Genomic DNA, 23771 nt, shown 5'->3' on the forward strand with positions numbered 1-23771 from the left:
ATTGAGTTTGTTTGTCAACACTCCTCTGGACCTCACTCCTCACTGGAGAACACTGTAATAATTCAGTGTAATCCTTCATCCTCAGCACTTAGTTGTACACAAGGATACATGAGGGAGAGCGTGTAGATTTCAGACTAGGTAGAGGCTAAATTAGAGGCTCCTCAGATCAGTCCCTTTTGCCACTGGAAGCCTTCATTCAAACTTGACTTTAATTATAATTAGAGAATGGCGTGGGTAATCTGTGACTATCCTTGACTGTAACAAAAATGTGTGATCTGAGAAAAACCATTGTTGACTTTGGAGAGGCTAAAGACTGGGAAAATAGGAATGTTTGAAACAAGCAGCATCTCTAGGTAGTATGAAGGAAAGCTCATGTAGAACTTGCCTGTTTAATGATTGACTCAAACCAGCCCTAAAAATTGAATGAGAAGTGTGTGCACATGGACTTTCAAATATATATTTAAAAAAATGTTTTCTTACCCAACTGTGAGATCACGGATATTGGAGTGTGTCTGTGCCTTAGTTTGGGTTTTTATTTTTTCCTCCCCTTCAGAATCGTGCATCAGTGTAGAGCAGTGTGAGCACGTGGTATCCGAGCTCCAGGACAGCATGCGCAAAGCCATTCATCTTTACCGCATGGTGAGTGACCTCAGACAGGCTCCGTTACAGTAGGTTGGCTTTACAGCCTGTGAGCATCGAATGTATGTGCTTGCTAGCTCAAGGTGTTCTCTTGACGGGGTGTTCAGTGACACAAGCTGCCTGGTTGTCCACTTGACTGCACCTTAACCGGGGAGGCAGGAATTCCTGATTTCCAACTTTTGGATTTTCCAATGGCTTGCTATGGTACTCTGAGCAAATCAATTAACTTTTCAGTGTGTTTAGCCTATCTGTAAACTGAAGATAACAGTACGCTCTTTTTCAAAGGGCTATTAGGGAATTAGTTAATATTTATACAGTGCTTCAGAGACACAAAATATTATAGGAGCTCTAAGTTTTATTCTCCCCATCTGTTCTCTGTCTTTGATGCCTGGGAAAAGGATTAGCAAATGTGAGATACCATGGGAATCCAGCTGTGAGAGGGAACATGCAACCATTTGCCTGTCCCTCTCACTGCCAGACCAGACTTACATGCAGAGCAATATAACAGCTCTTCGTTTCTCTGCTTAGCACTGATCTGTCAAGTCTCCTGTGTTGAGCGTGAAGCTTCCACAGTGAGCTTCTGCCATGTGGTCCTCTGCAGCTCTGGCCTTAGCGCTAGCTCTCTGACCTTGCTCTGTTCCTGTGACCAGCTGCATCTGGCAGACAGCAAGAAAAGGAGACTGTGGCCCTGTGCTGCAGCTGGGAAACATAGCACATCCTTAGGCCCAGTATAAGGGGAACACTACCCAAAAATGTGCTTCCCATCTCTATCCTATTGGAGTAATGCCTCTGCTAGTCACACAAAATCCAGTATTCGATGCATGCCTTGCTATATGACTAAATTGGCAGTCTCAAATGTTGAAGAAAAGGAGACTTTAGTGGTCTGCAAATCTTCATGGCTTCACTTCCCTAAAGGGCTGAAACTGCTAACTTGGTGCTTTACCTAAACCCCAATACATTATTTTTTTTTTTTCTTTTCCCTCTCTATTTTCAGGTGTTAAATGATACAGAGTCTTCTACTGACAAAGATAAAATAGCAGGCCTCCTGACAGAAACATTCTCCTCAATGAAGAAAGAATTGGACTCTCTGAAGGATGAAGAAGAGCTTCCAAAGGTTAAGGAGGTACTGGCAAAGCCACAAGATACCACTAGCCCACTGAATGAGGGATGTGGTGCCAATCTACCAAGTCCCAAGAGTTTGGGAGATGAGCAGACGCTAGCTTTGCTGGAACAGTACTCGGAGCTATTGCTACAAGCTGTGGAACGACGCATGGACAAAAAACTCTAAGAGGGGTGGCTTTCAGGTGTTTGTGAATACACAGAAATAATCCCAAGAAGAGGACCACAGAGAGAGCTTCAGACCGATGCTATCATTGCACTGGTCTAGGGCTGGTGGGGAGACCTTTATAAATTGATTTCCTCAGGCCCCTACAACTGACTTGCTCTAATTCTTAGCAATGTGCTGGCCACAATTTTAATATTTTTTTCCCCAATGGTCTTCAACTTCCTGTCTCTACACAAAGTCTTGAAAGAGGAGTTTGGAGAAATTGCCTTGAAATTTCTTCATAGCCAGGAGGTCAGGATGTTTGGCGCCTAAAGAAACAAAGAAAATCCAGTTTATCCAAGAAATTCTGAACTGCTGACTAAAAAGGAGTCCAAGTGAAGCCAATCCCTTCCTCTCCAAGGCTTCATGAGAATCAAGAAGCAGACTTTTTATGGGTTTATTTATTAATTTATTTTTCTGACTGTTGCTCTATGTCACGTTTGTGGCTATTATCTTTGTCCTTTAACAAAAACTGTCAATCCCTTTGCCATATCCCAGCGAGAAACAATCTCTGTATTATAAACCCCCCACAGGGAGACAGGCTGGAGTGTCTGTGCAATTAATGAACTGTTTTCTGCTTAAATCTTGTCTTGCTGTTCTTTCTTTTCCTGCCTTAGTTTTGTTACCTGGAGTAATCCTATTGTTGTCATGACAACCCTGTCTGCTTTCCTCTTATTTCGAGACAGTCCCCACACTGTATTGTATCTGCATTCGCCTCTGGGGGAAGGCTCTGCAACCCTTGGACCACGCTTTGGAGATTATTTAATGAATTCAGTAGTGGTATTTTTAATCTGGAATTTGACGTTATATTGATACTTCAGACTGGGTTTTCTGCAGACATTTTAAAAATGGGATTTAGATACAAATATGAAAGTTTGTTTCAGCCACCTTTCATGATTAGGAATTGGATATTGACTTTGATGTTATCATGACTGGGAAATTTGGGATGATGATTTATTTGTTGAGAAGTGACATGGAAAAGCTGGTTTCCATCTCTTACACTGTAACTCTGGATTTGAGAGATCTTCAGTGCAACGGCTCATCCATGTCATTCATTCATTTCAGTGTGATAGGAAAATGTTTTCTTCTTGCTTTTCCTGGAAAACAGAATATTTACATCCCAAGAAAGCTGGGATTCTCTTACCTATTGTAAAGCTATTTCAACTACCCACAGAAAAAGGTTTCCCAAGAACTTAAAGATATTTTGGGATGTGATTATCACCATTTCCCCTGCCCCCAGCCTCTTTTCTTTTCATTAATTTCTTGTCTGAGAAACAGAAAATCTTCCCTTCTTGCATTTGTGTGTGCAATACTCTTCTCACCCTGTGGAGCTTCTCTAAGCCCATGCTGACTTGTGTTTGTTGTGGCTTAAAACTCTTCAGCGATGGTTTTTTGGTCAATGATAAGCTAAGTAAAAAAAAAATTTAAAACCAATGAAATTCTTCAGCACCTTTCCCCTTACTCCCACTCCTTTCCACAACAGGGACAGATATACAAAATGCTTTATTTCTTCCTCCATCTCCAGTTTGTCTTGTGTTTATTTTAAGGCAGAGCAGTATAATCCCAGTTTATAAAACTAATGCAAGCCACAAGCTTTCGGTGGGAGAGAGACTGCTAGCATCTTGGAAGTCACTCAAAGGCAGCCAGACTGCATCACTTGGTTCCACAGGTTACAGGCTTGAAGCAGTTTTCATTCATTTTACTGTCCTGGCTGCCATCTCTTTGAAACCCTGTGGCACTCGGAAATGTGGTCTGTTGACTTTTTGTCTTTCTGTGACTGGAGATCTGCAGTGCAGCCTTTTTTTCTACTGGGCTGGCCAGACTGGTGTAGGATGACCTATTTCTTCCCAATAACTCCAGGGCTGAATAATCTGTAGTTCTCACTCTCCCCCTAACAGGTTTGCTGGCAAATCACCACTGACGAGTGCTTCAGGATTTGGCAGTATGGGGAGCACTTTGAGAGCTTTCCAGCTACTTCTGCCTGTAATTTAAATCTGCCTAATCATGTTTCAGGTGTCCTTGCTAACCTTTCCTTCCATGGGCTTGTACTGAAACTTTAAAAATGTTATTTTCTAGTTCTGTCTCAGCATTGCACTGTGCTGAATCAGCTGGTGCGCTTGGTCCCATGGGCAGCTTCTCTTGCACAGAGAGGTTTTGCAAAGGAAGGCAAGTTGAAAACCAGAGGGGAAATTTCTGGCAGTTTCCCTGAGTGAAAAGGTGTGCTGGAGATGCTGTGAGTGGAATGTATGATGGTAGTCACGTTGGGTCTGTGATGGAGTTAGTGTGGGTCAAGCTTGCTTTTGATGTGATTAGTTCCTCCACTTTCAGACTGTGAACGTATGTCCTAGTATACAGGAAATTTCTTGCTGTACTGGGGCCACAAGACACTCAGGTAAAATAGCAGTCCCTTCTACCCAGGTATCTTCTGTTACTGGTGATAACGGTTTGAGGGTCCTTTATATTACTTCCCTGTGCAATTTTATTCCATTTTATTATTTAAACTTTGAGGTAGTGACAAAAAGGGTCCGAGATGATACGGAAGAGCCAGTGGCGAGAATGAAATTCCTATTAAGGTAAAGAGCAACAACCAGTGAAGCTGGCATAGAGATATGAAACAAAGCTCCTTGGAAATGAGTCACGTGAAGCAAATCTGATTTTTTAAGCTGAGCAGAGTGGGTTTTGCTTCCTGGAATGGATTTTGCTTGAGGTCACAGCTGCATACGGGAAACGAGAGGTAAAATCTGATCAGAACGATGGTAAGAGAAGTGTCGGGCAAGTAGATCAGCTGGAGGATGGTTGTGTAGTTTAAAATAAATTAGAATAGTATATGTAGGACACGCAGAGTAGAGGTAGAAGCAGTCTTGGCCTGATGAACACCATTTGGCCAATACCTGTGAAAGATATAGTACAGAAAAGCTTCAGGAAAGTAGATTTAGGACTGAGATGGTGATCTGTAGTTGAAGAATGAATTGGAAGGGGTTTGGTTTTAAATATTGTCCTATTGGGCCTCTCGTTTCTTCGCTTGCTGTCCTCTAAGCAAAACCATTTTTTCTTAAATGGCAAAGTCATGAGCTGTTTGCCCAAGGCTTGGATGTTATGAATTGAGTAGTAGAAGCCCAGTAAAGGAGATGCTGGTGCCACAAGTTTGTTGCTGAGAGGGGTGAGGAGATGGTGTCGCTCTTTATAATTTGAGACTCATCCAACTGATTCTTCCCTGCTAACTTCCTATTGCTGGCAGTAGGAAATATTCCTAAAAATTCTAGTTTACAGAACAAAGAGAGCGTAAATATGTTACATTTTGTTGCACCTTGTGAATATGTTTCACCACAGGCTGTCCATTGGGCCAGGTAGAGAAATACTGAATGGTAACTGCCTGGGAAGTGAAAAGGCTTGTGGGAGGAGGTAATAAACTTGAGTCTATCCCTCTTTCTGGTTTGTGATCCCTCTTACTGGTTGGTGATGGTGTTAGCATAGGCACAACCAGATATCTGTATTAAGACAAGTTATTTGTTTAACATAAAGCCTGAAAAAATAATTGGGACCTACCTATCCTCTTTACATACATTTTGTCCACTCCAACCCAACATTCCTAGTCAAAATGAGAATAGTTGTTGGGGTTTTTTTTCCATCTTGTAAATAGTATTACTTTGCCTGTGGGACCCCTTGGTTAATTCTTGGGCCCTCTGAGCTGTGCGGTAGGAAGGGCTGCAACCTGAGAGGGCAGCAAACTCTTTCTGTTTTATTTCCTGCTGCAGGCAGGGTAACACCTTCTTCCTCCCCATCCCTCAGTTGCACCCAGGAGCTGTGTGTATGGGAGTCTGCGTTTCTTCCGCCTCCTCTCTCAGGTTGTCCTCTCCTTTCCATGCAACCTCCCAGGTGATGGTTGGGGCAGGCCTTGCAGCAGCCCCCTCCCCAGTTCCCCGTTTTGCAGCAGACTTCATCGTGACTCAGAGGAATCGGGACTTTCTTTCTGGGAGTAGAAACATACGAACTTAATTTTTTTAAAAGAAAGAATATGTATATAACTATATATAAGAAAAAATGAAATACAGGTATTTAAACACCATTGGTAAATTCATGCATGTATACGGTCTCTCCCCCACCCCACCCCCTTGGATGTGTACCATCCAGGATACTAAATGACAAAAACCTCATTAAAATAACAGACAGGTGTTATAGCAGCCCCTGAGTGAGCAGGTGCTTCCTTCTCCACGATATTTCAAATCGTGTGTGTAAATAACACGGGGGGTGGGGGCACGGGGACTGCATTTGTATGGGTAACCCGCTGTAAAGCGTGGAGGGGGACATGCATGGGGCAGCAGCGTTAGGAATAAGCCATGTCCACAACGCGTGTCTTGCGTGCGCCCCAGGCACCAGGCAGGCAACTCTTTACCTGTGTTCTCCGACACTGCCCTTTTCCTTCACCCCTTTAAAAAACAAAGCAAAACAAATCCTTCCTGCTTTATTTATAAATGTGTGTTTTTATACTTTTGGCTTTAGGTAAAATAATCCTTTAAAATGTCTTTTTTTTTTTAATTATTTGGAAAAAAATAATAAAAAGCGTTTGTGGGGTTTTTTTTTTTGCACTGTGAGGCTCCCTCCGGGAGCTGTTTTTAACTCTGTATTCATTTGTACTCCGTGTCTTAAACTGTTTCAATAAAAATGTGACCATTTGTTACCGAGCTGCGGTTGAGCTGCGCGACCCGATGGCAAACAGCGCCCGGAACTTCGTGTTCCGGGGGGGCGGCGGTGCAGGCAGGGAGGCCGCGGCGGGGGAGGAGGGCGGGGGCGGCCGGCGCCGCCTCCTCCTCCGGGGCCGGGCCGGGGCGGTGCCGTGCGGGGCGGCGGCGCGGGCATGGCGGAGGGCGCGGTGCTGCGGGCCGTCAGGGGCTGCCTGGCCGCCTTCCCGCTGGAGGCCCGCGGTGAGCGCTGGGCCGGCGGCGCGGCCGAGCGGGGAGCGGAGGGGGGGGGCGGGGCGGGGCGGGGGGCAGCCCGCCGGGAAGGGGCTGGAGGCCGCGGCGGCGGCACCGCCTGTAACGGCCGTGCGCGAGCGGTGGGCGCCGGGGCCCGCGCCGGCCCTCGCCGCCTCCTCAGCGCTTTCCGGGGGGCCCCAGCGGGCCCCGGCCCGCCCTGCGTGAAGAGGAACTCGGTCTTCGGCCGCCTCGGCGCCCCGGCTGGGCCGCAGCAGCCGCAAATGGCACCTGCACGGGTTGAGCTGTAGCATCCACGCTCCTACTCTGTTTTCAGCCAAACGTTTCCAAGGTGAAGAAGCAGTAGGAAGGCTGGTGCAAAAAGAAAACGAAACTCGAGAAAATGGCCCTTTTAGGTTCTTTTCCTGTGTATAAAATAGCAAAACAAAGCAGTGTTCCAGCTTCCAAAAATCTTCCTGTGGTATCATCTCTGTATCGGAGGCACATCTCCTGTGACGTATGTCCTTCATGCCCACTCTCCTGGGGGCCCACGGCGTGGCCACCTGTGGGATGAGCTGTGGCTGACAGCAGGAGAGCAGCAGGGCGATGGCCTGAGGTATCCATCTAGCACCGAAAACCTCCCTAACAACCTCTGGGTTTTAACAGAGAGATTTCTGGCGCCCAGAAGCACACTGCTTGCTTTCAGTTGAGCACCTGCAGTGTGGGGTTTGAAGCCAGTTAGTGCGCTAGTAGAGGGCACTTCTCTCAGGACGCTGAGTAAAACTGTTTCTCGTTTGCCTGGACAGAGCTGGGGTGGATGGAGTCTGTACCCTATCTTGATAGGCCTCCGTCCCCGCTGGAGTTTTATCGAGAATGGGTGAGTCCGAATAAACCTTGTATAATTCAGAATGCCATCAGCCACTGGCCGGCCCTGAAGAAATGGACCTCAGCGTACCTCAGGTATGAACAAGCTTTGGAGCACAACTGGTGGTCCATTTCGGTTGACTTCAGTAAAAGGCTCTTCCTTAATCTTTGTTTTTATCCATAAGATTAGCTCAGATTCTGCCATGCTTCTGTATGAAGGTGTTCAGTCTTGCCGAACTCATGTGTAAGTTTCTTCCGGGAAACATACTGTCCTGACCAGTTCTGATGCAGTATGGAGGGTGGGTGTTTTGACTGTGTGCAGCCAACAGACTCAGGCTATCGAAACCCAGTCCAATCCTGTGCTCTGGCCAGTGCTTCACCCTGTAGCCTCCCAGTTAGAGTGGGGCTTTAGTGCTGTAAGAACAGACAGACTTGTTTGTGACTGAGTGCACCTTGTTTTTTTTTAAAAAAAAACCAAACGATGAGCGTCTTAACAATGACTGATATATTTTTTTTAAAGTTCTTTTTTGAGAGAGGATTTCTTGTTAGACCTAAAATCTATGGGTTTAAAATTAAATTTATCTCAGAAATAAGGGCTGTTAGCCTCACGATGTGTGTGTCTGTCCATCTCTTGTCCGCCCTGTCTCCCTCCTCGATTGCTTTTGAACATATGGCTGCCCAGATTTGGCTGGGTTGAGTGGTCCTGAGAATATCAAGCTCTGCCATGATTCATGAAGAGAAGTGGCTGAAGAGAGCCCTCTGCCTGCATGGAGGAAAAGGAAGCTCCTTTGTGAACTCACCTGTTAGACACAAGAGAATTTAGAGGCGTGAGAGATACTACAGTTGCCTTGTCCACAGGGAGCAATTGGAGCAGAATGCCGGAGTCCTTATCAGACAGTAGAAAATCTAGTCTAGAGAGACCCATCCATGGAAAGCCAGGCTTCTTATTTTTGCTTGCCGTGAGATGTTCTTTTTAAAGTAACCAGTGTCCAATATATGGGCCAATTGCAGGTCTGGTGATAAACCTTTGATTTATTTTGCAGGGAGGTAGTAGGTCCTAAGGTAGTGAGTGTGGCAGTAACACCAAATGGTTATGCAGATGCGGTGTTTCAGGACCGTTTTGTCATGCCAGAGGAACGCCAAATGCCTTTCACGGACTTCTTGGACATTGTGGAGAAGAAAGTGACCTCTCCCAGCGTATTCTATGTGCAGAAGCAGTGTTCAAACCTCACCGAGGAGTTCCCTGAACTTGTCTGTGATGTGCAGCCTGACATACCGTGGATGAGTGAGGCACTTGGTAAACCTTCTGTTTCTCCTATATTCAGTAATATTTTGTATGGAGCTTTAAAACAATCATGCTAGGTACATGGTGAATGTTTGTTCTGTTTCTGGATGCCACAGCTCAGTTTGGTTTCATCCCCTTAGAAAGTAGAAGTGGTAAAATACTTAATAATAGAGTAATCCAAGTTTTGGGTTGTATCAGTATCTCAGTTGTGTATTGGGACCATCACAACTGAAACAATGTGGTGATAGTGCCATATAGCACTTTTCATATAGTGGCTTTTCTCTGATTTAGAGTCGTGTTTCGACTCGGAGTCATGCTGTTGCTGTCAAAGCTAGCATACCAAATGAGCGAAACAACACACAGTCCCCACCCCCTTTGGTAAAATTACAGATGTTTGTTTCTAGTTAAACGCTGTTCTGTTTCAGTTGGTTTCTGTTTTACAGCATGTCTTTCCTTAAAATGTCAATGAAGGTGATTTACTGTGATCTCACCTTCTTTTTGCAACTGTACGTAGATGTGCTGCAGCTTCTCTGTGAGCTAACTCTTAGGGATTCAGGATGTGGAAACAAAGGGTTGTAACCATTGATTTGGGGATGGATAATACTATGTCATGAAGTCTGATGGGCATTACAGTGGCTTCCAGTGTAGAAGGAGGTTGCTGTTGCTCACAGAGTGCTATTTGCAATGAAACCTTTTTTGTTGACATTTCTCTATTCCCTAACCATACAGGGAAGAAGCCTGATGCTGTGAATTTCTGGCTTGGGGAATCAGCTGCTGTGACATCTTGTATGTATTGTATGGCGCTGTAAGTCTTCTGCATGCTTTCAGCACAGGTTTAAGCAGGCTTGTTTTGAGTTAGTGGCTCAGTAGGACTGTGTGTTTTTTCTGACAAGGCAGTTCTACTTTAACATGCTTTTTTGCATTCTGTCTCCTGCACTTCTGCAGCCTCTTGTTGCTGTGTCTCTGGGTGCATCTACCTGGGATTGTGTCAGGCAAGGCACTGACAATTTGCTTCATTGGAGACATTTGCTACAACATTATATTGTTACTTTCCGCTCCCAATGGCCGCAAGAGGAGGAAGCAGCCTGATAATAAGAGGAAAAGCTGTCACTTTCAGTTTACTGTAGTTTCTGATGTAGAGAAGGAAATAACACTGATTTTCTCTCTTTCTCCACATCTCTTTTTTTCTCAATCCTAGTACATAAAGATCATTATGAGAATTTGTACTGTGTGATATCTGGAGAGAAACATTTTCTACTGCATCCACCAAGTGACCGTCCCTTCATCCCATATGGTACATAATTTATTACGCAGTATGTCTGAAGGTTGGAAGGAGAAGAGACTAAACTATTGAAAGAGATGAAAAGAGAAGCAGAGAGAACATTTTGATGTTTATGCAGTGTTATGCTTTCCAGCGTGAACAGAAATCTCTTCTGTTTCGTGCTGCAGGTAGTTTGTAATACAAACATTATTCTGAGGTCAGGTTTTCCAGTCCTGTAAAGTAATAGATTCACTGATAGTCATGGCAGTCTCTTCAGCTTTAGAATATTTAAATTATTTAAGAATCTTGTTAGTATTGTAGCATGTCATCTTTGATGTTTAACAGGCTTGGATTCTGCCTGCTCATTCTTTTCTCTAGGAAAAAAGCCAGCAAGCTGAAAAATAAGTTGTAATTTAATGAAATATTCAAGTTAATAACTGAATCTCTGATAACTGGAGAAATGAAAAAAGAGGTTCTTATGGCAGCATTACTTCACGTTGCCTATCTTCTCTTTCTTTATGTTGCTTTCCTATGTGCACAGTAATAGTTTGTTATGTTGCAGTGTCATCTAGAAGGTGGACAGCTTAACTTTATGCCTCATAAAATAAGACTTTATTTTCCCATGCCTTGACTTTCAGACCTTCAGATTAAGTGAATGCAGAGTGCTATACGACACTAATATAATTTTGCCTAGATATGTGCGCTGCTACAATATTTTGTTTATATTGGTTTTATTTTGTTTACAACCTTGAAATCATAGAATCATAGAGTGGTTTGGGTTGGAAGGGACCTTTAAGATTGTCTGTCCATCCCCCCTGCCATTCACTAGATCAGGTTGCTCAGGTCGCCCGTCCAACCTGACCTTGAACATTTCCAGTGCTGGGGCATCCACAACTTCTCTGGGCAACCTGCTCCAGAGTCTCATGACCCTCATCGTAAAAAATTTCTTCCTTATATCCAATGTAAATCTACCCTTTCTCAGTTTGAAACCGTTGCCCCTTGTCCTGTCACTACAGGCCTTGGTAAAAAGTCTTTCTCTGTCTTTCTTAGAAGCCTCCTTTATATATTGAAAGGCCGCAATAAGGTTTCCACAGAGCCTCCTCCAGGCTGAACAACCCTATCTGTCTCAGCCTTTCTTCATAGGAGAGGTGGTGTCATATGTATGTGAATGTGTGAAATACACGTATGTCATATGAGTCATGCTTTGTAAAACAAGTTACTGTTAAAGCACAGAACAGAGATAATGCTTAAATTTTAGAATGTGCAGTAAAAAGACGACTCCATCTTTTTGAACATCAGGTTAATGGAGAGAAACTCTCTCAAGGGAGGGCTTAGAAAACCATACGTGCTGAAGCAATGAAAGAAAAGTAGCCTGCTGTATCTGAAGGAGTTGATGAGCCCTACTGGATAAAATTAGAAGTGAAAGGCTGGCCACAAGTCACTAGTAACTCTTGTGAGTGCTATCTTGCTAGGCTGACCTAAGAAGAAATGCCAGAATATAGAACGATATGTAAGTCAGGGGTGCATTTATGACTTCTGAAAGGGAAACAAGACAGTTAGTGGAACAAAATAGGACCAGAAGTAAAATGGGTTTTGAGGAGAATAATTCCTGTGAAGAAAGAAGGTTGGAATTCCAAATAGGAAGGCAGTTCAGTATTCAGACTGACTTAAAAAAAAATAATTAAGAAACCAGATAAAAATTGAAATGGGCAAAGGGAAGGACAGTGAGGACAGTAAGTTGAAAATGGTTTTGTCGTAGTTTTTCTTTCACTTGCTGAAAGTGTGACATGCCCTGCCATTAGTTTCTCTGAGTACTACTCTGAGTTGTGTCATTTAATTCTTTCTGTGGTTCCAGAGCTCTATCAGCCAGCAACCTACCAGGTATCAGAAGATGGCTCATTTGAAATTGTGGATGAGAAGAGTGCAGATAAGGTAAAAAGTATATAAAGAACACAATCAATACAGTAAAGATAGTTTTGGGCACTGCTGAGCCCTCAAACTGAGCATATTGATTGATATTTAGAAATCCTTCATTACTGGAAAGAGAATGCCCAGATATTTCACTTGTATTTTACTATTCACAAAGGATACCCAGCTTCCAGAAAGCATTTTTACTGCGCACCTGAAACCATTGATAGCATAAACTGTCTTCCTTGCACCAAACTTAAATAGATCCAGTAAAGGACTTTTAAATGAATCAACAATAAGGGAATTGATTTCATTAAGACTGAAATAGACTCCTCTGCATTCACTTTCTTTTGGCCCTCTACTCAGGGCTAGATTTTGCTCTACAGCAGGATCACCCAGTGCAATAAAACATATCTGTCTCAATGAATAAATTGTGTTTTCTTAGTAGCAGCAATATTTATTTGATTAAAATGTATAGATCTGGAGGCACTTTACAAAAACTCAGTAGCCTTTTGTATCTAATCTCTCTCCTTTTGCCTCTGCAATGTGTGACTAATGCTACAGCTCAACTTGAGCTGGGCTTTTTCTCTGTTTCCAGAGTGGTGCCCAGGGAATCTCATGGAAGCATTCCTGTAACGCAGTAAGGTGGAGTGCTGAGGTTTATAACTCTGTAGGGCAAAGAAGAAATGAATGCAGGCAACAGGGATTTCCCAGCAGGAAGGGGGGTTTTAGTTGCTGGGAATAAAATTAGACCAGAGAGCTTTAGAAGAAGAAAGGAATTTCTAAAAAGAGTGGTGCAGATAAAATACTCAAGTACTGAATGTAGGAGGAACAAGTGGCTTAAGGGGCTGGAGGTGTTTTGAAAGTATGCCACGAGACTGAAGTTTCATGGCTGACATTTAGCACCTTTTCCTTAATTAGAAATGCTTCACTGAAGGAGGCAAATTTTTGCATCCTTGACCTATTCCCAGTTGAACGTGGAAAGCTGTGTAGCTGTACGTGTTTTGCAAGGCAAAATACATGTTTTGTAACCTAGTAAGTTTGGTTATCAGTTGTTTTTCTGGAAGCTTGCTGGAATTTTTTGCCAGGGTCAGTACCCTATACAAACTTCTGCTTTTAGGTGCCCTGGATCCCTCTGGACCCATTGAACCCGAATCTGGAACAGTATCCAGAGTATGCTCAGGCAAAACCTTTGCAGTGTACAGTGAAAGCTGGTGAGATGTTATACCTGCCTTCTCTCTGGTTCCATCATGTTCAGCAATCACATGGCTGTATAGCAGGTAAAATATACAGTATTTCCAGATATGTTTTTGAACTGTGGTGGGCGTGCAGCTAGAGCAAAACAGCTACAGCAAAGCATAACTGGGAGCAAAGGTCCCTTTAAGATCATCTGCCTCCCTTCAGGAGGAAATAGCAATCTCAGCAGATGCCATGGGGCTACCTCCTTGCAGTCTTTTTTGCTTATAATTCATAGCATTGTTGACAAGTGCTAGGGATGTAGCAGAAGAAAAAGTCTTTCTAGTTGTCAAGTCTGGAGGATAGCTAATTCAGTGATCATGATCCAGTTTCTGTTTGTAATATGAGCTAAGCAGTTTGTCGGCTTAGCCTGCTAACTGCAAATTGGTCACCTACATGTCTTTCACAAAGAAACTGCATGTTGTGTGTGCCGTTATCACATCAGCAAAAAAGGATCTGGGGGAAGAAAAGGAAACCAGAAAGTTTTATGCGTGGATATTTGTATGAGTTTTAAGCATGGATATAGACACAATGTGGAAGATACTCTGCTGTCATGTGAGCTGGAATCTGCTCCGACCCAGTCTCCTACCTTGCTAATAAGCCTATGCTTGTGTTACTGTTCCCCTGCACTTATCAAACGTCTTGTCATCTCTTTCTTTGTAGGATTTATCATCATTTTTTTTTTCCTTCCCTATCTTTTTTTTTTTCCTTCCTGAAGAGAGCTCCAGAATTTCAAGCATTGCTCATTTGGTGCAGGTGGAGGGGTGGGGGCGGTGCAAAGTATTATCATTATGTTCTGTAAGTTTGGCAAGGTTTGAGGAAGAGTTTTTTGCTGTCCTTTACCTGGAATAATCCTGTCTGCCCAGGAAGAGTAAATATAGTATTTTGAACAACATAACATTAGTATTTGTGTAACACTGCAAATATGGCAAGCCCCTTTTTTCAGTATTTGCGATACTGTGATAAAAAGACAAGCTAGCAGTAAAGCAGTATTTCTGATTCTCTTTTCCCAGTACTGCTGCATCAGTCCTTAAAGATTTTTTAGAAAAAGTAGAGTTGTTTCCAGTTGCAAGCCCCCAGCCACTCTCTTTTTCTCTGTCTAGCAGAAATGCTAGAGTTGATGAGTTTATTTGGCCTTTGGTCTGTTAACTGCACTACAGTCTGTATACACTTGAAAAATCAATATTCTCTGGGTCTGGTCCAGTGAATATCTGAAGCTAGACTATATTCTCCTCCAAGAACCATTGGTACAATATTATACTGCTTGGCTTATTTTTTCTAGGAGACATACACCAAAATTAAAATGAGAAGCAGAATTAAAGCACTGTCTGATGACCATTGTGAAGCAGTGGTGAATTTGCCATCCTTTACACACTCAGAGGAAGAGAGGTTTCCATCCAGATATTAAACTTTGCAGTGTATTTGGTATTTTTGGTCTAAATAGAAGCATACATTTTCTGTTCCTAAACATTTTGCCAGCTTCTGCTCCAAGGAATCCCCAGTACAGAGTCTGAAGAGGAGTTGGTTTGGGTTAAGACAGTTGCATTGGCAGCACTATTAAAGAACTCTAATGTTTGCTTACGTTATTTTTGGCTGTAGTCAAAGATTTGCTCATTTCAAAGTTCAGTCAGTAATAAGGAAAAGCCTGTACTAGCTGAACTGTGTGAAACAGTCTATGAAAGCATTTGTAAATCATTACATTCTAGCCTTAGAAATGTTTTTCCTTTTTCTTGTCTCCTCAGTGAATTACTGGTATGACATGGAATATGACCTTAAGTACAGCTATTATCAACTACTAGATTGTCTCACAAAAACCGTGAAAGTGTTATAGCAGAGGTGGGACACTTGAGCTTGTGATCTCTCTCTCTGATGTGAGAGAGAGATCATCAGCATCTGTGACTACAATCATCAGTATCTGTGACTGGACTACAAACATGATTCAAGTGAAAAGAACTGTAAATTATCCTCAACAACGTCTGTCAAACAGATCACGGCTATTTTGCTTGATTTCAGTGTCCGGATCAATTGGCCAGATTTTTTGACTTGTAAGTAGAAGGTTTGATAACAGCATTTTTAGGTCTTTGCATGTTGCCTCAGTGACGGCAAGCAAAATGAAATTTGAAGGGAGGCAATCCAGGTTTTGGAAATCCCGAAACAGAAGCCATGACTGTTTGTTCAGATCTACAGATTGTTTTCATAACAACCCAAGCGGACAAGGAGGAATCTGTTCTACCACCCACCTGTGCATCAGGCTGCATCAGTCCAACACATGCATTCTGCTTAAGGCAAAAGTCCTGTCCAGTTGTAATTCACTAAGTTCGGTGGCTGTGGTGTTTTGATGGTGAGAAATTACAACTCTGCAATAAAAGCTCAGTTTAAAAGCTTATTTCTGTACTATCTTCTTACTTTTTTTTCAAATGATGTGATGGGTGGAGGACATCTAGGAGGACGTGCAAAAGTCAATGCTGACTATTTTCCATGTTAAGCTACATGCTTTTATTGCTGGTTTTTATTTCTTTCCACCATTGTATTTAAATGTAGCTGCATTCTCTTACATCCTGAGTGGTGATTTTAGAGTTACTTTGCCAGATCTACAGTCAATCGGCACATCACCTGTGGTCTCGTGGCATGACGTGTGATTCTGCAGCTTGTAGGCTCATTGATTGCGTCATTCCTTTGCCATTAATTGCTGCCTAACACATGGTCAGGCGAGTTGTGTGAACCAGGAGCCTGTTTCTGCAGCCTTAATTCCCATTTGTATTTCAACAGAACAGGATGGGACTACTCACGTTTCTGAGACCTGCAGGGTAGGACTAGAAGGCTGTTAAAGATGCAGACATTGCAAAAATGTAGTATTGTTGTTTATGAAAACCAAAAGTTGGTATTTATCATCAAATCTTCAGACAGTTCCTTAGAAACATTAGTGATATGGGGGGAAATTTATTTTCCATGTATTAATTAGGAAAATGTAGATACCCTTTAGACAAGATGGATTATTGTGAAGAAAAAAGATAATTCTTTTACTTTGTCTGTTTCTTTTGTTTTTTAAAGAAACACAGTCCTTGTGGTGCTTGTCCAAAAATCGCTGAAAACTCAAGAGGGATTAAGGGCAGGCTTTGTTTCACATCTAGATGAAGATGTCATGTTACTTCATGCTTTCCAATTTGTTTGTGTTCGCTGTTCCTTGGCAAAGGTGTCCAATCCAGTTCTGCAGTCGAATCTGTACTTTCCCACAGCTGGGGGGAAAGGCGATTTGAATATCTCTTTTTGTCACTTTGAGGTTTTTAATTTAGTCTCTCTCTCTAATAAAAAGTAAGACCGCATGCCCGGAACAAGTGGCAGCTTGTGTCTGTGCAAGTGGATGGCATTATTGTACCACCTCTGAGCCGGAGTGTCTGGAGGGAGGCGTGCTCTGAACTACCTCTCCCAGCAGTCTGTGCTTGCTGCCTGGAGGAAGCTGTCACGGTGGTTCCTCCTGGACTTTGGGCAGAGATTTTAAGCCTGAGAAGCGACAGGCTCCTGACGATCCTGTGTCACGCAGCCCGAGTCTTGCCACAGAAAAGGGAAGCTCGTCTCCCCGGCAGGAGAGCTGGGATGGCGGTGCAGGTGACAGTTCTGCCTTCCCCCAGGTGTCTGTTCGATGACCCCGTGCAGATCCGCGTGGCAGGTCTCCGGCCACAGCAGGCGGTCACCCTCCGAGCCAGCCTGGTGGACGAGAGCGGGGAGCTTTTCCAAGCCCACGCTCGCTACAGAGCTGGGAGCAGCGGAGAGCTCGACCTCAGCTGCTCCCCAGCGCTGGGGGGCAGCTATTCGGGAGTGGAGCCGATGGGGCTGCTGTGGTCTCTGCAGTCTAAAACGCCCTATAAGCGGCTGGCAAAAAGGAACGTCCTGACCCCTTTCTGTGTGGACTTTGAAGTGTATGAGGGCCACGGGGACATGAGCCGCTTGCTGGGAAAATGCACCAATGAACGATGGTTTTTAGGAGAGGGGGTGAAGAGGATTTCGGTCAGAGAAGGTCGTCTGAAAGCAACCCTCTTCCTCCCTCCTGGTGAGTTTTAATTCCGTTCTGTTTTTCCAGGTGTGACTTATACCACGTATTGTGCCCCATGGCCCCTGGATGCACTTAGCAACCCAGCTAATGGTTCCCTCAGCCTGTGCTTGGTCCAGCTACTTAGATCCTCACAACAGAGCAGGGAGGAGCAGGCATTGCCCAGGCAGGTCAAGTGCTGAGGCGGGGGAGTGCAGGGAGGGCAGCAATGGTAACACGAGGCATGTCCTTTTTGCTCCAGCTGAGGGGGGGTCAGGACCTCCCCTGCAGTGGAAGCTCTGGGGAAAAGTGTGTTTGTTTCTTAGCTCTTCTGTTTAGCTGACAGGACAAAGAGGCCCCTGGTCTTCGGCAGAGCTGTGAGGCATGATGGCTCCAGCCATGGAGTGAGGAATGACGAGGTGTGGTGGGGGCACTGGACTTGGGCTGCAGCCAGCCTAGGCTGCTCCAACAGCTGCCATGGATCTTCCTGCAGGCTCTGGACTTGTCTCTCCGCCTCTCTCTTTGGCTGGGGAAAAGCCAAAGAAAGAAGTCTCTACCTGGCTGAGCAGCTTGACTGCATGGGATACTTAGGAAGATGGGAGACAAATGAGAAAAGCAAGGTCTTTAATTAAACAGGCGTCATATTCCACAGGTCCGTACGGAGACAGTGCCGAGACTGGATCCTGTGTAAAGCTGCTCTGAGCCCTGAACTGTTTATGTTCCTTGAGCAGTACTTAAACGTGAATGTCTGGCTCTGTAATGAATAAAAAGTCCTGTGCAGCTGCTGTGACACCAAATCTTGTAAGGGAAGTCTGGCTATAAGAATGGGCAGAACAGCAGCAGGAAAGGAAGGTCCTATGGCTGCAGGAGGAAAACTGAGAAGCCCAGGGGTAGTTACCCAGATCAGACTGAAGCCTGAATTGGCATAGGTCAGTGCTGGCACTTGTGGGTGCATTTCATAACTCAAGTATTCCCTCCCTGGAAAACCTGCTAGCACAGTTCCTAAAGAAGTGCAGCTCATGCAGCGATACTGTTTGTTCATCAGTCCCCAATGGCTGAGAACATCTAGGCCAATTTCAGCTGAAATTCATAGTGGGAGAAGGATGCCTAACATATGAACTTCCTATAGTGAGTTCCTAAGAGAGAGAAGGAGTATCCAAATTAACGTCCTTACAGTGGTTGTGTGTGTGCCTGAGCATGAGAACCTCCATGGAAAGCTTCAGAGGATGATTTCCTTTTGATATCTACTGTTCTGATATGTGCTGAGGGGGCACTACTTGAAAGGACAACTGTAGCAACTTTTCTCTTTGAGTGTATATATGTATATATATACACACACCTTTCATTGCAGGACCTGGTCCATTCCCTGGACTTATCGATTTGTATGGATCTGGAGGAGGTCTTGTTGAATACAGAGCAAGTCTTCTGGCTAGCAGAGGCTTCGTGACTCTGGCTCTTGCTTACATGGCCTTTGAAGATCTCCCTGCTATGCCAGAGATTCTTGAACTGGCCTATTTTGAGGAAGCTGTAAACTTTTTGCGGAAGCAGCAGCAGGTAAGAGACAAATTATGATGCTGGATGTTGGAAACTATTTTCCAGTTTTCTAATGTGAAATGCTCTATGTCACTGATGCAACTAAGTTTCTGAGATGTTAGAAGGAGACAGCATTGTCTGAAAGACAGCATGATCTGAGAGATGGAAAAGCATGTGCCTCAACTCCAATTTTGCAAGTAGTTGGGTAGCTGGTTTTGCACAGCATCTTATGACAGTCCATAGAGTGTTTGTGTAAGATTAAGTCAAGGCAGTTCCTGGACTAGAAGCACAACACTGCTTAATTTTTTTCCCTACTTTTGCATCAGTCAAGATTTTCGAAGGGAAAAAAAAACCATTGACTTTTTCTACTATTTCTGAAATGTTACAGGCTTTTGATTCTGAGCAAGTTTCACAAAACAGTAATAAAACACTTTACAACCGTAAGGGATTCTGTTGTTAGCCCTGGAAAGTGTGCCATGTCTTAAGAAACTGGGGCTGTATTTGAACAAGTATGTGGGATGAGAAGGATGCTTTACAGCAATGTATCATCATACTTAAACCAAAAGAGACCAAGAGAAATCAAGTAGCATTTAAACTTTGAATGGATTGCTACTTAATGCGGTATTCATTTCACAAAGTTATTTATTTTCTAGCACGTGGACACCAGGAATGTAGCCAGTGTGAGAGCAGAATACAGCCTTGCTTGTTTGTCTTGTTCCTCATAGAGCTCTGAAACTTCCAGAGTATCTTACAAGGCACACATTACAAAATGAATTTGGTGTGAAGATCCTTCACTATAAATAAGTTGATTTAAACAGTTGTTGGGCTTACTCAGCCTCAGGTGTAATAAACCTTTTGTGTTCCAAGGCAAAACAGAACATAACAGATCAGCTGTAGGAGAGTATCAAAAAACAATGGTGTGAAAGAAAATCAATGCAAGTAAATCCATCAAAAAATGGTTTTCCAAAGGGGACCTGAGGAGAGAAGATGGAGGGCATTTGGAGACAGGAGCAGTAGGAGATACAATACTGAGAGCAAATGTTGAGACAGGATGTAGAGGGAGCAAAGAAGCTTTGTCTATAGAGGTCACCAGGGAAAAAAAGTGTTACAGGAGGAGAAATGTTGAGGAGCTGTAGAATTCATAGTCACTCTTGTGGAGGCTCAGTGAAGGGACAGATACGGGAGTGATGTAACCTGAATAGAGAGGGAAGGATAAAATATGGGTGGTCTTAGTTGGATGAGGAGTGAGGAAGCAGAACTGGAGACGTTATGTCAGCCCAGGAAATGAGGAGTAGTTGATAATGGTTGTTTCATAACTGTGTTTCAGGTGAAAGATACTGGGATTGGCGTTTTGGGCTTGTCTAAAGGAGCTGATCTAGCCCTTTCCATGGCCACATTTCTACCTGGCATCAAGGCAGCTGTCAGCATATCTGGAAGTGGTTTTAATTCTTTCTTTCCCCTGCGGGGGGATGGCTTCACTCTTCCTCCCCACCCATATGATTTCGGGAGGATGAAGACCAGTGACGAGTCTGGCCTAGTAGATTTTTCAGATGTCCTAGATGATCACAGGGACCCAGCGACTTGGGATTGTCGCATTCCAATGGAGAGGTCCTTGGCCAAGTTCCTCTTCCTGTCGGGACTGGATGACACGAACTGGAAAAGTGACCTCTATTGCCGGGATGCTGTCCAGCGCCTTCAGCAGTATGGACGGGAAGTGGAGTTTTGCTCCTATTCTGGAGCAGGACACCTCTTGGAGCCACCATACTTGCCTCTGTGCCAAGCTTCAATCCACCGAGTGCTTGGGGCATTTGTGCATTGGGGAGGGCAATGGAGGGAGCATGCCAAAGCCCAAGAAGATGCATGGTGCAGGATACAGGCCTTTTTCTGGCAACACTTGATGGACTCAGACATCCCTAAGAGCAAACTGTAGTAGAAGCTGTTAAAGATCCTGACCAGGGTTGGTATTTCGGCTATCACTGAATCTTGGAAACTCATCGAAAGTTTCCTGGCCTGCCTTCCTCTAAACCCCACTGTTGCATAGTTGTTTATTTTCATTCCCCAAATAATTTTCCATTTTTTAGTTGTTTTCTGGCCCCAGCTGCACTGTAGATTGTCACCATCTGATCTGCCTATGTGCTGTAGTCATCTGAGAAAAACCCAGCATCCCGTCATGCGGATTGCATTTGTACCGAGCTATCTTTGCCCTCAATCTCCAACCATCTCCTTTGGTAGCAGGGAATACTGTCATAGGAGGAGTTTTCCACTGAATTGTTTAGTTTTGCACCTTTAACTAACCTAGATGTAAACAGCACTTTCTTGGGACAACACACTAGTACACTCACCTTTCCTCTTGGTATATCATTTTCTCACACTTCTTAGTAAAAAGGTTGCGGCAGTTCTGATCTCAACTAAGTAAAGAGGCACTCTTCTGACTTATTCTGAAGTGCAGTGATAACATTTTTTTTTCTGGTACCTCAAAAAAAGTAGTGGATCTTACCGAGGTTACACTGGTTGTATCTCCTGCTGACTCCAGATAAGTTACGTATCAGGGTAAAGTTTCCACTGCACTACTCAATAAATGCAATGTGTATGCGTGTATGCACAGTTTACTTGAAATTGTCTGAATGAAGCCTTCGACTGCCTTTATGCCTATAAATACTAGGCAGCAATCCTGGTGTAGTCACAAGCTGTCGCTTCGCCTGGGTGAAGAGTATATATTCAAAAGTCCTTACCTCCTATTGGTAAGAGGAGTGGTGAAGTTTGCAGTAGGGGTTTGCACAGTGCTCAAGATGGGGGTGATACAGATGTGCTAAGTACCTGCTTTTGAATGTTGAAAGTCAGTGTATCCCCGTTTTGGGGAGGAAGAATAAAACCATTGCTGCTGCTGAGTTCCCAGGAGCCCTGTGGAGTGGGCTGTCTCAGTGATCTTGCTGCTATAGCAGACAGCTGTGGGCTCAGTGACAGCTAGGAAATGCCACTTTTCAGAGGACTGACCTTGCCTTCTGGGGAGAATGTGCCTTATCTCACCCTTTAGTGAGGTCCAAATCTACCAAGGATGGCTGTGATCCACCTCATACATTTGTGGGACAGTGGCAAACAGCCGCTTGCTGGCATTTTCTAGATAATTAAATGGCATCAACTGAGCAAATTTTGCCTGCTGGAGCAGTCAAGGCTCCCATTCTGACCACAGAAGCAAGCAGGAGCTGGAGGTCTCTGCCTTTCGCTGAGGCAGCAAAATCTTGCCTTTGAGAGAGCAGTAGTCTCTGGTTTGCAATTCCTGCTGAGACACGAGCCCTGCAGGAGCCTGGGTCCTGCTGAGGGCAGAACCATGCCCTCAGTTTTCTTGCTTCAGGAAGCAATGGCTACTCAAAATGAGCATGTTGGGCCTCAAAGGGCTGTAGCCTCTCTCATGCAATACATCCAATGCAAAGTGTGCCCCTTCAGTTACTTCCGATTTTCCTGCCCCAGCCCTTCCTCAAAATGGTAGATGGGTAGCACTTAGCTCAAGGTGTGAGCACTTAAGAGTGGGGAGGTCTCGCTCCTGCTCACCTGTACTGGTCATCCATCAAGTTTTCTCCTATTACCTCTTCTTCATTTCTGTTTGTCCCCTGTGTGTCTATGTCCTGCATGGACTGTGGTTGTTCCAGATGTTTAATGAGCGAGTAGGACCTGGCAGAAGAGCAACGTGTAGCAACAAGGGAAGTCAAACACATTTAAACAGTTCAATCTGAACAAGACACATTTTCTTTTCCCTCATTTTTCTATTTTACTGAAGCAGTCAAAAAAACCTGGGTTATCCATCCACATTTGCCTCAGACTCAGGGCACAAGGCTGTGAGTTTCTCTGTGGTATGAGTAATTTTGTTCTTTTGTTTTTACTGAACACAGTGAGGCTTATGCAATACACTGTGTTGTCCTCCAGCCTGTGGGATAACTCACATCTATTTTGATCCCTTCTGAGGGGAAGAAAAACTTTCTCAGCCTTCAATTTTTTGATCATACTTCAAGTTGATCTGTAAACTTGATCAAGTTTACATATCTATACTTTGAATTACAAAATTGTGAGCTTCTGAGAAAATACATTTTATTTATCTGTAGGAAATGACCATTAAAAGGAAAAATACTTTCCATCAGTAAATCAACAATGTGGCTAGTGATGCTTTCATACAGTTAGTTGTGTTGTCACATTCAGCAATCAGGTTCAAGGAAAACAGTGTTGAAATTAGAGGATGAAGGGAGCTGACTGGTGACTCCATCAATGACAATAGCACATAGGACCTCTTTGTTTTGTTGCTCTGGAATGAAAGCTTTGCTACCCAGTTAAAAGACCTTTATTTATCACTTGGATGGCAGCTGGCAAGAAAGACTGGAAAAGCTGATTTAGCTGAGCAGCTCTGTGCCGCATACAAACAGTAAAATATGCCAGCCAACTCAGTTGCACTGGGAATTCTTTTTAAATCAGCTGGCCTTTTAAAATTAAACTCAAGTTTAAAACTTATCTTCAGGAAATAGAAACTGGAAACTGGAGGGAGACTAATATAAAATAATTGGAAACGGCCTAACAAATAAAATTATTGCGCCTGTTCTTAAGCATGTTCTTCAGTGTTTTGCTGAAGACTTTGACTACTTAATGTTTCTTCTGCTGAAGAAATGATTCAGACAAATGGGGCTAAGATCACATTTTTTTTCCAAGTTAGTGGCAAAAATTCTACTAATTGCAGCCTGTAGAGTCAGGGTGCTTTATATAGTTTCTCCAGGCTTACAGAATACAGACAACATTATTCA

At 43.8% G+C, this 23771-nt stretch overlaps 3 protein-coding genes across 6 annotated transcripts in view; all 3 read left to right on the plus strand.

The window, feature by feature from the left end:
- MAPKBP1 (mitogen-activated protein kinase binding protein 1) overlaps positions 1-6634 on the plus strand; it is a 102970-nt gene extending 96336 nt beyond the window's left edge. For all 4 annotated transcript variants that reach the window (XM_075502771.1, XM_075502773.1, XM_075502774.1 and 1 more), the window contains 2 exons: positions 554-639; positions 1634-6634. In XM_075502771.1, coding sequence (XP_075358886.1) covers positions 554-639; positions 1634-1927 — 380 coding nt within the window. In that variant the 3' untranslated portion in view covers positions 1928-6634. The remainder of the gene's footprint in view (positions 1-553; positions 640-1633) is intronic.
- A 160-nt stretch (positions 6635-6794) lies between these two features.
- Positions 6795-15322, plus strand: JMJD7 (jumonji domain containing 7). The gene is made up of 8 exons (XM_075502798.1): positions 6795-6885; positions 7680-7833; positions 8781-9034; positions 9752-9808; positions 10221-10316; positions 12139-12215; positions 13312-13471; positions 15170-15322. The coding sequence occupies exons 1-8, from the start codon at positions 6819-6821 to the stop codon at positions 15256-15258; spliced, it is 954 nt and encodes a 317-aa protein (XP_075358913.1). The 5' UTR covers positions 6795-6818; the 3' UTR covers positions 15259-15322.
- A 1436-nt stretch (positions 15323-16758) lies between these two features.
- LOC142410372 (acyl-coenzyme A thioesterase 1-like) lies at positions 16759-21931 on the plus strand. Its single transcript, XM_075502797.1, has 3 exons — positions 16759-17475; positions 18806-19008; positions 20315-21931. Exons 1-3 carry the CDS (start codon positions 17022-17024, stop codon positions 20915-20917), a joined length of 1260 nt encoding a protein of 419 aa, XP_075358912.1. The 5' UTR covers positions 16759-17021; the 3' UTR covers positions 20918-21931.
- The last annotated feature ends 1840 nt before the right edge of the window (positions 21932-23771 follow it).

This window comes from Mycteria americana, chromosome 5, assembly GCF_035582795.1.
Source record: "Mycteria americana isolate JAX WOST 10 ecotype Jacksonville Zoo and Gardens chromosome 5, USCA_MyAme_1.0, whole genome shotgun sequence".
Classification (NCBI taxonomy): Eukaryota; Metazoa; Chordata; class Aves; order Ciconiiformes; family Ciconiidae; genus Mycteria; species Mycteria americana.

Coding starts and splice junctions, on each gene's coding strand:
- JMJD7 (XM_075502798.1), top strand. CDS start 6,819: ATGGCGGAGGGCGCGGTGCTGCGGGCCGTCAGGGGCTGCCTGGCCGCC. Junction 9,809..10,220: donor ATCAGCTGCTGTGACATCTT/GTATGTATTGTA, acceptor TCTCAATCCTAG/TACATAAAGATCATTATGAG. Junction 12,216..13,311: donor ATGAGAAGAGTGCAGATAAG/GTAAAAAGTATA, acceptor TTCTGCTTTTAG/GTGCCCTGGATCCCTCTGGA.
- LOC142410372 (XM_075502797.1), top strand. CDS start 17,022: ATGGCGGTGCAGGTGACAGTTCTGCCTTCCCCCAGGTGTCTGTTCGAT. Junction 17,476..18,805: donor AACCCTCTTCCTCCCTCCTG/GTGAGTTTTAAT, acceptor CTTTCATTGCAG/GACCTGGTCCATTCCCTGGA. Junction 19,009..20,314: donor TTTTGCGGAAGCAGCAGCAG/GTAAGAGACAAA, acceptor ACTGTGTTTCAG/GTGAAAGATACTGGGATTGG.